Source organism: Sinohyriopsis cumingii, chromosome 1, assembly GCF_028554795.1.
Source record: "Sinohyriopsis cumingii isolate HCF-2022 chromosome 1, ASM2855479v2, whole genome shotgun sequence".
NCBI classification, from domain to species: Eukaryota; Metazoa; Mollusca; class Bivalvia; order Unionida; family Unionidae; genus Sinohyriopsis; species Sinohyriopsis cumingii.
Genome location: NC_142961.1, coordinates 134,607,967 through 134,620,712, shown reverse-complemented (window position 1 = coordinate 134,620,712; position 12,746 = coordinate 134,607,967). Strand labels below are relative to the sequence as shown.

At 35.7% G+C, this 12,746-nt stretch overlaps 1 protein-coding gene across 2 annotated transcripts in view; it reads left to right on the top strand.

Moving 5' to 3' along the window:
• The window catches only part of LOC149807896 (uncharacterized), a 56,393-nt gene that overhangs the window by 22,518 nt on the left and 21,129 nt on the right, over positions 1-12,746 (top strand). For both annotated transcript variants that reach the window (XM_089971762.1, XM_089971767.1), the window contains exon 3: positions 8,709-8,775. In XM_089971762.1, coding sequence (XP_089827888.1) covers positions 8,709-8,775 — 67 coding nt within the window. The remainder of the gene's footprint in view (positions 1-8,708; positions 8,776-12,746) is intronic.

Here is a 12,746-nt window from a genome sequence, read left to right as displayed (position 1 = left end):
AATTTGGAATTTCTATATTTTTATGACAGTCATAGATTGACAAGTAGACATATAAACAGATTTGCAAGATATATACCACTAAAAGTTCTTGAAGACCAGATGTACTATATGTCATTTAGCAAGCCAGTTACAGTATATATATATATATATATATATATATATATATATATATATATATATATATATATATATATATATATATATATATATATATATATATATATATATATATATATATATATATATATATATATATAAAGAGAGAGAGATATATAACCCTGAATGTGACACTAAGGGAAGGCGATTATCTAGATTGAATATATATATATATATATATATATATATATATATATATATATATATATATATATATATATATATATATATATATATATATATATATATATATATATATATATATATATATATATATATATATATATATATATATATATATATATATATTCTTTGATGCCTTGCCTCATGGATAGTTATTTACTTCTTCCTTTTCCAGTCATGTAAGATGATTGTACCTCCAACCCATTTTTGGATTTCTGGCCTTGTGGGTAAGTAAGAATCATGCTTCGGCCCCTCTAATTCCTCTTCACAATCCAGACTCAGACAATGATGTTTCTGACCTGATTTTAGTACCAGCTTGATGTCACAGCACGGAATCCTAAATGAAGTTCCACCCCAGCTATTCATTCGATAACATTTGTATAACTCTTAGTCATTCTAATACTTATGATTGGGTGTATCGAACCAGAGCAGTAAATACACTTCACTATATTTTCCACCGAAAGTGATGTGCTAACGAAGACCTCTGAATAAATAAAATATCCACCCATGCATAACAGTTACGCATGCACATCTAACAATAGGTTAGTGCTAAAATAACTTCATGACTGACTAGAGTTTGGTACTGCTTTGTCCACGCTGCCATATACTGGTAATTTACTTCATCATTTAAAGCACTGAAGCAGTCCTTCCAAGATGAGGTATGTTTCTTACATTCTTCAACTTGCCTGACTGGTCAGTGCACCCACCGAATCTGCCTTGATTGTACAAATTTTATTTGGAATTGTAAATAAATTATGCTAATATATTTTATTTCAGGCATTACCTGGCCATTTCATGAACCTTTTCAAGCAAACTCATATGCTGTGAACATATTGTCCTTGTTTTACAGGTGTATCTGTGATGTTGGGCATCCTAATTACTGCCCGGTAGCGGTTTGAAAATTTACCGTGCTAAAATCATCATATCATAATTAGTGTCTGCGATTTAATTGCGTGAACAGAATTGCGGTATCCAAGTATAACATGCGACATTACTTCCTATTTTTGAATTATACTTCATGATCAACGTCGCTTAATGTGTGAGACTAAATATCTCAACATTTAATTTTAAATGTTTTTACATTTTCATTCGATTTGAGCTACATGCTTGTAGTTGTAGTTTTGTCAATATTATGATATCTGCACAGCTGTCGATAGACTTTGAGTTCCAAATCTGTATGTAAAGATTTTACAAACGATAAACCAATCTTCAGTCTCTCGAGAATTTCCTCAACTCAAAGTCGGGCTTCTGGTGGATTGTTACGAAAACAAATTATTGCTTCTGGATTTGGGGATGATAAGCTGAACTAGTATGTCCCCATTGCCGAACTCCCATTTGCGATACCACATGCTTCCTTGAAAACAGAAACAGACCTAACGGATCCACAGGCTTTCTTTATTGCTTCACTGGTTGCGACTTTTTCCAGTTTCAGCCTATCTATTCCATCCTCAAGAACGGATATTTTCAAATCTTTTCAAACCGATATTAGTGTGTTTTTGTTGCTTATGTCTAATTTCATTTGGTTCTCATCTATCAAGAAACAAGTCAGTGTTCTTTCATTGTTTCATTTCATATTTTTGTTGGCCTCTAGCCACGGCTCGGATGCTTCAGGTTTGAGGTAGCTAATTTTTGTTCTGTTAGATCAACAGCTTTATGGCAAAATGTCTTATCTTCAGAAATTGTATTGCATTTTGCTGTCTGTCGCAAATATTACATTGGTTTCTCGATAGTGCCTCAGCATTTCTGTATTTGTGCCGGGACCTTTCACTAGCGCTCATGTCTATGTATTTAGCTGTTACGGCCATGTTGCAACTTGTCCAGTTGGATTTTTAAGTTTTGCATCCGTACTGCATTGTATGTACGAAACAAGACTTTCTGATCGAAAAAATAGAAGTGGAAGATCCTGACGACCAGCATGTCTGCAAAAAGCGCTATCCGAGTGATCATTGCGAACTCATTCAGACCTTGATCAGTATGGTCGTCTATCTATCTTCAGGGGCCATTCCAAATTGCCAAACTCCAAAGAGTTGCTGTCCAAGCAGCCAAATCACTTTGAACCTGAAAGGTAATTTGATAGACTCACCGACCCTGAGTAAAAGATACGCTTCATTCACAGTTATATCTGCTATAGTCTGCACAAAATTGATATAGAAATCCTTGGGTGAAAACACTACACTAGAGCTCTGTTTTTTTCCAATAGGTAATCTACACGGAGGTTGCCTTAAAGCAAATGCATTGACTCTGCTAATGCAATATTTTTCAAGATCAGGTTCTCCAATTCCATCATGTGATTTCTAGAAGAAATTTGTATTTTATGTTGCTGTTTGTTTTAGAATAATGCTATTAACTTCTTTTCATCAGTGTTATGTGGATGATGGTGACTATAATCTTGCCAATGATTTGGCAGTTGATTAGCTGATAATTTCCCTTCCTCCATCGATACTGCATTGCACTGGGCTGCCTCTGGGTAATGAATCGTAATATTATGACTCTCACTTTAGGTATAAGTGATTTGGTGCATTGCATAGGAAACATGCATTGTTTCCAGCATTCTTACTTGCACATTGACTTTTGCCTTGTATTTTAGTTCTTATATTTTTTATTCGTTCGTAAGCAGTCTAGTAACTACACTCATTACGTTTCTTATCACTTTCTGAGCTCTTGAGTCAAGGTTAACATACGCCTTCTGTGACTTCTTCCTTAAATCATTTCCTAGCAAATATGTCTCTTTCGTCAATTTCTAACTGATTATCATCTGTCTAAATTTATTTTCTGAGTCTGTACTTTGTTCCGTTTTAAAAACAAGGAACGTTTAGGCATCAACTGGTAGTTTGGTGCCCTTCTGAACCACAGGTACTGACTGGCAAGTATATAACGCTGTTTATTGAATTCGAACATCAATGTGACATTTAATTAGTAAAGTGGGCAACTATAGCCTCAATAGAAATCCCGGTCAAAAAGGTCGTGGGCCACTATTGCGACAATGGGAATTTAACATGGGCAAAACCTCTGAGGCTGTTTAGCGACATTGGGAATTTAACATGGGGAATGTTGGGACTGTATAACCTCAAAAAACGTTTGGAACTGTATAGCGTCAAAAAAGATTGGGACTGTATAGCCTCCAAAAAGATTAGGACTGTATAGCCTCCAAAAAGATTGGGACTGTATAGCCTCCAAAAAGATTGGAACTATATAGCGTCAAAAAAGATTGGGACTCTATAGCCTCACAAAAGATTGGGACTGTATAGCCTCAAAAAAGACTGGGACTGTATAGCCTCAAAACAAATATTGGGTTTGTATAGGAACAATAGAAATGATGACGTCACTATACTGGACATTGGCAACATTATTACACCCCACTATCTAACACGATTTGTACATACTTGGGGTGGGAATGAGCTGCCTTATAAAATTGTGATAATCATTTTTCAAAATACTTCAGTTCAGGACCTTTTTATTTCTGATTCTGTGTAATTATAATGACATTCTTGATGAAAGGAGAACCCGACACAAGCATGAATAAGTAATTGTATGCAATATATGCAGAGACTATCGTAGTCGGTTATGCATGACCCTAATGTAATAATTCAGCAAGAAATGGATACTCAACAGTGTAATTATTCTGTAGTTAAACTTTAAATTCTTGGTGTTATATTATGGAAGATACCTGCCTACATTTTTGCATTAGGCTGGTATCATTAGAAGTGCATTGAATTTGTTTCAATTTAATTAGTCATGTTATTCTAATAAAGATGTAATTTCAGAATTCTTTATTGTTAGCAAAGAAGTAATAAAAATTAATTGACTTGTCTTATTTTCATAACTATCTATCAGTTGATTTCTATAACTATTCCTAAGCCTGTTAAAGTGATATAGTAATTTGTAATTTGAACTGCATCACAACTAATACGTTTGATAGAGATCTGTAACTATGGATGATATGACTCTTGGCAACTTCCTGTTAAAACACTTCAGAAAATAATCATGTGACTTAATTCTACCCAGTTTTTGCTTGTCCTTTACGCCGAACAGATCTGATTGTGCAGAATAGATACTCTACAATCAGTGACACAAAATGGGGTTCATCATGGGGTATAATTAGTATTCCTTGTCCATTTATACTCAAACAGTTTTTCAAATAAATGAACATTTACCATTATCTTATATTCTTAAATAAAAGTCAGAAAATCTAATCCGATAGTATATTACTCTTTATCATCAAAATGGCCAATAATTGGAAAGTTAAGTTTACAGAATGTTTAGAAGATACCATCAAAGTCTATTACAATTCTCGTTACAACGTTGTCGATATTCGACGTTAACAGTATCATCCCAACAATACCGAGCTGCATCCAACTAAAAGGTATTATGCTTAGACCAGATATTATATAACTTTAGTAAAGTTAACAAGTCTTGCGCGATATCTTCTTTCAAAACATCTCCAAATTTGAAAACAATTTCCTCTATATACAAATCACATGTTCTACATTTTTGTTTCTACTGCGAAAGAAAATATTTGCAAAACATTTATTTAAACAGAGATCAAAAACTATATGACGAGTAAATTATTTACTCTACTGCGGAATATAATTGGTTATTGTGCTTACCCTTTCAACGACAGAATCAATATATATATATATATATATATATATATATATATATATATATATATATATATATATATATATATATATATATATATATATATATATATATATATATATATATATATATATATCCTAAATCTTATTTTAATAAAATTTCCATTATTTCCATTTCTAAGTCATAACATAATTTCCACTTATTCTTTATACTAATTCGCAGCATATGCAAATATTGATTAATTATATAACCATAATTTCCACTTAATATTAATATTCCCCAACTTCTCAAATATTTCATAATTTTCCTCAAAGTTTTCAAAAAATTGAAAGAATTATAAACATTATTTCTACAAAACCTTTGCAAAAATAATACATGATTTCCGTTAAATCTACCCAAAACCATTCCTCCAAAAATAACTAAAACTGAATAATTATAACTACCATTTCTTAATCATAACATACATTCCACTAAATCTTTGCAAAATATTTAAATAATTATATAATTTCTAATAACATTTGCATGCATTCTTTATTATTCTTATTTTCTTTTTTATTTTTCATTTTCATGTTTTTAATTAAATTTTAACAATTTTTTTTTAAATTGAAATTATTTTAGATATTGTTTTTCATTATTAGCTTTTTATGGTTATTTTTTCCTTTATATTGTTTGCATTCCATTCCAACCCTACTTTGAAATTGGACACCAGCTGACTTAACATAGAAATGATACATACTAGGGTCTGAAATAAAACTAAGTGTACTTCAGGTCATATAAATATGCAACCTGAAATTGGCACCATCCAAAGGGCCTACTTCCGATTAAGACGTCTTATAAATCTTCCTTCACTCCGATGAAAAATCGGCTTCAGGTCATACAAATATGCAACGGCTAAGTGACACCATTCAAAAAGTCTGCTTCCCGTTAAGACGTCGTACAAATCCTCTTTGCGTAATGAACGCCATTTGAAAACTCGGCTTCAGGTCATGACGTCATAACAATAATCAACGTTCTGTCAGTGTTAAATAATAATAATAATAATAATAATAATGAGGACTTTGTATAGCGATTAATCTTTAGAAGATCTAAGCGTTTTACAACATTAGGCAACACCTATAAGATTAAAAAACCATAATAATATTATTACAAAACCAAACACCATGAAATTAGTAAAACATTAAAAATTAAAAAACATGCTGAGAATATTTCAGGTAGGAAACATTATTAGGCCTTTAAGTTTGTTCTTGCAGTCGAAATAAGTGAGTTTTGAGAGCATTCTTGAATGGGATAACTGTGTCTTTGTGTCTACGTTCAGTGGGCAATTCATTCCACGTTGCTGGGCCCTGGTATGCAAAAGAACGCTGTCCATATGACTTTGTTTTCATAGTGGGAATAATGAGCATACGATTGTCGGAAGAGGAGCGTAAGTATCTTGCTGGTGTGTACACATGGGTGAGATCGGATAGGTATGTTGGACTAGAGCCCGACAGTGAAACGTAGCACAGAGAACAAATTTTGTGTTTGATTCTGGATCGAATGGATAGGCAGTGTAGGGTACAGGGCAGCGGGGAGGTGTGCTCTGATCGTGGTACTCTAAGTATGATCCGATCAGCTGTGTCTTGAACTTTTTGAAGTTTCTGGAGCATATATTGAGATGAACCAGACAGAATTGAGTTATAATAGTCTAGTCTTGAAAGTACTAATGAACCCACAAGTGTTTGAGTGGCATTAACTGAAGGATATTTGCGAATTGAGCTGATGCGTCTCAGCTCAAGATATGCAGCCTTGCATATGTTCATGACATGTTGGTGCAATGTGAGAGTACTGTCCAGAGTTACGCATATGTTTCTACTGAGTGTGTGAATTTAATGTTGGCGTTGCTGATATTTATTGTTTGAGGTAAAGGATGTGAATGAGAAAGTCTTTGTTGTGATCCGAATGGAAACATCATCATTCATCTGCAGCTTGTTACATGTCATCAATGATTTCACATCAGAAATGCACCTCTCAACACCTTGGATGGTAGCATCAACTTCAGTTGGGTGGCTAGATTTGTATATTTGGGTGTCATCAGCGTACAGTTGGTGAGACACTGGATGATGATCTAGGACACTTTAGAGCGGCTGAGTGTACAGAATGAAAAGAACAGGGCCAAGAACAGACCCCTGTGGAACACCACAACATAGATCAACTGGGCTGGAGTGTATTCAATTTGCAGATACAATTTGTATCCTGTTGACCAAGTAGGACTTGAACCACAGTAAAGCTATTTCATGAATGCCAAATACATGCTGGAGACGGTGAAGTAATATATCATGGTCTATTGTGTCAAATGCTGCAGATAAATCAAGGAGGGTGAGGACTGTAATCCTTCCGCTATCCAACGCAGAGAGAACGTCATTAACTACTTTTAGAAGAGTAGTTTCAGTACTGTGGCAAGGGCGATATACAGATTCTACATTGCTAAAAAGACTGTTTGGTATTAGATGAGATACAAGCTGGGATAGAACAACCTTTTCTAAGATTTTTTTATATGAATGGGAGATTAGAAACTGGGCGGTAGTTCTTTAAATCGTTATGGTCTAGTGTTCATTTCTTCAGCAGAGGCTTTACAATGGCAGTTTTGAAAAATGATGAGAATTCCCCGGATGAGAGAGAGGTATTAATAAGATCAGTTAGTGAAGGCAATACTGGATCTAAGCACTCAAGCAGCAGTGATGTTGGAATTGGATCAAGTTCACATGACTTTTGGTGCACTCTTCATCACGATTGTACGTACAAAATCCATAGAGACAGATTCAAATGCTGCTAATGGTTGCCGCTCAAATTCTGTATCCCAACTGTATGGTGACGACGAGTCAGTTGAAATTGTGGTGTCAAGCTTATCTCTAATGGTTTATACTTTGTCACGGAAGAAATTTGCAAACATGTCAGGAAGGACGACTGGAGAGAAGGTAGTTGGAAGTGGTATTGATTTGTTCCTTGACATTAGCTTGTTAGTAATCTCGAAGAGCTCTTTGCAGCTGGAACTTTCCATGATATTAGTAGTGTAGTGGGCTGATTCCGATGCATGGACTATATTTGTGACATTATTCTTAGCTACTTCATAGATTTGCTTATGAATAGTGAGTCTAGTGGAAAGCCAGAGCATCTCAGTTTTACGGCGGTCTCTGATACCCATAGGGCTATATACTATCATTGCGGCAACCATTTTGAATCTTGAAAGTCGTATGTCAATATAATGCAAAGCGAACCGTCGCACACTGTGCCTTATATCATCATCTGGATACTATTGTAAGAAATTGCTTTTATTTTTTAAAAATTACCTGTTCATAAAAGAATATCATTATCATCATCTCTCTCGTAACACGGCTTCATTGACCAAGACTGTATATACAAGTTTCTCTGTTTCTTATGGATGGGGTTACATCATCTAATTTCAATCAGTCCGAATATCCCGTGGTTTGACAACCCTTTTTTATTGCAACATTCTCGTTCTGGGTACTTATCAGGTTTTTAGTCTAAATAAAATTCTACTATGTTTGTGCTAGTCTCATCAAAAAAAACTACAGAATATGTCTGAAACGGTTTAATAACAATACTAGCAAGGGGTTCTTATTTTAAAGAAGTTTGCAATTACGTTGGATAAGAATTTAAACTGGCAATAAATGGTTAGAACCAAGAACATGTTATTTTCCGTTTTAAAAAAAAAAACAATGTAATCTGAATGTCACATATATTGATTGTGCATCTATATCCTGTTTCAGGTGATCGAAAGACCGGTAATGGAGGATGATATGTCTAGAAGTGATGCTAGCAATGAACCAAAGACAGGTAATATCATAAGACTATGGTTATTGCAAAATACTTTAGGCTGCTTGTAGCGTTCATAAGCTATAAATAAGCCTTTATAAGGAGTATCTTCTATTAAAATATTGCCCATTGTTTTATGTGTCATCTCCCCATAACAAATGATTGACAGATATTAAGACGATGACATGTGCAACATTTCTTCTAGAGACTATCGCTTGAGAACTTTCACAATGATTGTAATTAATGTTACGAGTCTAGACTCTTACAAAAACTAACAGAAAAAAGTATTGTTGTTGTTGTTGTTGTTCTTGTAGAGTTTAACGCCATTTTTCAGCACAAGATAGGCTATACATGGCGGCCAGTATTAATAGTGGAGGAAGAAACCGGGGAAACCCCGGAAAGAACCACCGACCCACGAGAAGCTATCGGCAAGCTTTCTCACATATCCACATTTGCCAAGCCCGAGACTCGAACCCACGCAGACAGAGGTGAGATGGAAGTGATCCGTAACGGTGAGCGCTTTAGACCACTCGACCACTCGAGGCCCCGCCAGAAAAGAGTAAAGACAACAAGCTTTGTAAAATTTAACAAATAATTTATTTTCCTAGAATATCAAGTGAAAAATGAGAAAAAAAGCTTATGGTTTTATGAATCAAATCCAAACATAATCCAAGAATTAAAAAATAGAAGTCCAAGTAACAAAAAGTCCTGAATGAAACTGACTTCGAATCCCGACGAAATCCAAAATGGAAGACGATGACGTCCGTTTCAACCTGCGAAGTGATTCAGTGTCAGCGGTCTCTTGTGGAATCACAGAAAATATCATTCCAGTTTTTGAATTACGTATAAATTTCAAGAAATGTCTTTGTCCAAGAATTAATTTAGAGCACTAGTATTTCCAGAGAAAACAATCGCTTGAAGTATTAAACAAATTGAAGAAAATAAAATAATTTGCCAAAATGGAACACAACATAAACCACTTAACGTCTCAAATGTTAAGGCACGACTGACTAATCTCTATAAAGACAACACTTATAAGACTAACTACAACGTAAAACATACTCCCAGTTGGAGGTCAAGAGTTCATCTTTCCAGAAGAAATTGACAGGCATCGATCATCCAAGGCAAGCATATTGAGCAGACGGCTCTCATTGTGGTTATAGATATTTGATTCTTTTATAATGACATGCGTTCAAAATCAGCTTGGGTAATTCTTTTGACTTCTGAAACAAGTTCAGATTTAGTGCCAGCTTTAAAACTAACTTTGAAACATATCGGTCGATCCTCTAAGATGGCCAAAAGAAAAAGATACTGAATTGATAAACTAAGCTTTAATACAGCAGTTGAAGAAAAAAGACATTCACGTTCTCACCACCAAAAAGCCTGAAACCAAATAACATTGAAAGAACATTTGTGGAAACATTTTACACATCACCACGTTTCATCAAAGCATGCAATCAATAGTACCATCGTAATATCCTGATGTGCACCAGAAACGTCACATATGAAAAGCAAGTATTGGTGTTTGATCGATTGGTTGGAAAATCACAACCAGAAAAAAAGTTGTAAACAGTTGAGACTGGATTTGAATAGGAAAGACAAAATGTAAAGGTTATTTACCTAAATGGACGACATAATTGTTTAATTTCGCTGTTCTAATGCGTGGTTGTGATCATCCTAACTATAACTGGGGTGATATCAATTGAAATGTGCTCGAAAAGGAAATTTTGCCTTGTCGGAGTCACAACAAGCGACCCAATAAGAAAGCATTGATACGATATGGAAATCATCGCGTATCGAAGAACACATAAGGTGGGCAAGCGACGATTTTAAGAAGTGAAACTTTGCTGGAAAGGATATCCACCTGGTTTTGATTCTTGGATTGCAGCATCACAAGTCAACGACTATTAAATGAAGCAGAAATTACCACAGCATCTACCTCTACGTTTTATAGTTCCTCTCTTCACAACCTACTCAAACAATCCCTATGCGTTTGGTGAGTAGAACATGCACCTCAAAATCAAATTAACTTTTTGTGCTAGATCTTTTAGGGGGCTGGGTATTATGTCATTGGGACAGTCTTTGAAATTTGAGTTTGCAACAAGGTGATAAGCTGGCCGGCGTAGAACAGGAAGAAGAATTCCAGTTATCTCCCTTATTTCGGCTCAACAATTCAAAAAAATCGACCATAAATTTAGATAACCTAATTCAAATCCCTATTAATTCGTCAACCTTTTTGTCAACTATCCAAGAGATACCTCTGAATATTGTATTATTCAATGCCCAGTCAGTAGGACCACCGGAAACGTGCACAGAATTAGTTATTTTTATCAACGACCAGAATATTGATGTCTTTTTCCTGACAGAAACATGGCTAAAAACAGCATGCGATGAGCCCAAGAGTGCGGATCTAACATCCACTGGTTACTCCATCAAGTCGTTCCCCCGTAACTCTCGCGGAGGTGGAATTGCTGTCATCACAAAGAACTCCATCATCAAACGTCTTAACCACAACATAACATTCAATTTCGACCACACATCGTTTGAACTAGTCCAAACCACACTCACACTGGAGCAAAGGTCAGTCCATGTTTCTGCCTAGACCGCCCTCCTCCAAGTAGAAAAAACAAGCTGGCTGAATCTCTCTTTTTGGAGCAGTTTCCGAATCTCCCGGAGTAAGGAAATTTGATAGGTGGCAACCTGATTATTCTTGGAGATTTCAACTTTTACTTTGACTGACCCGGAAACCCAAACGCATTAAAACTCATAGATTCCATTAATGTTTTCAACCGCAAACAGTCTGTTAACCAACCCACCCATAAACATGGTCACATTTTAGACTGGATTCTTCGTAGACCTGATGATAACATTCTACGGTCCTCCTTGGTATCCCATGACCTTGCATCAGATCACCTCTGCATTATATGCCATCTGGACGCATCAGTCCCTAACCCTCCACCTTTATCTACTACTAAGAGAAACCTCCGTCTTATAAATAGAACCAAACAAATGCACGACATCCAAGCTAACCTAACAGCTTGCTTACCTCCTACAGCAGAACAACTCGATAACTGCCTGCGTTCATTGCTCGACAAACATGCCCCACATACCAAGTGCAGAGTATCAGTTCAAAATTGTTCTCCATGGTATAGCAGTGTTAGGGACCAGCTTCGCACTGCTAAAAGAGACCGCCTTAAAGCTGAGAGGCTCTGGCTTTCCACTAGACTCACTATTCATAAGCAAATCTATGAAGCCGCTAAGAAGAATGTCACAAATATAGTCCATGCAGCGAAATCAGCCCACTACACTACTAAGATCATGGAAAGTTCCAGCTGCAAAGAGCTCTTCGAGATTACTAACAAGCTAATGTCAAGGAACAAATCAATACCACTTCCAACTACCTTTTCTCCAGTCGACCTACCGGACATGTTTGCAAATTTCTTCTGTGACAAAGCACAAACCATTAGAGATAAGCTTGACACCACTATTTCAATTGACTCGTCGTCACCATACATTTGAGATATAGAATTTGAGCGCCAACCATTAGCAGCATTTGAACCTGTCTCTGTGGATTTCGTACGTACAATCCTGATGAAGAGCGCACCAACGTCAAGTGAACTTGATCCAATTCCAACATCACTGCTGCTTGAGTGCTTAGATCCAGTATTGCCTTCACTAACTGATCTTATTAATACCTCTCTCTCTCATCCGGGGAATTCCCATCATTTTTCAAAACTACCATTGTAAAACCTCTGCTGAAGAAACGAACACTAGACCATAACGATTTAAAGAACTACCGCCCAGTTTCTAATCTCCCATTCATATAAAAATAATCTTAGAAAAGATTGTTCTATCCCAGCCTGTTTCTCATCTGAATTCAAAGAGTCTTTTAGCAATGTACAATCTACATATCGCCCTTGCCACAGTACTGAAACTACTCTTCTAAAAGTAGTTAATGACATTCTCTCTGCGTTGGATAGCGGAAAGATTAC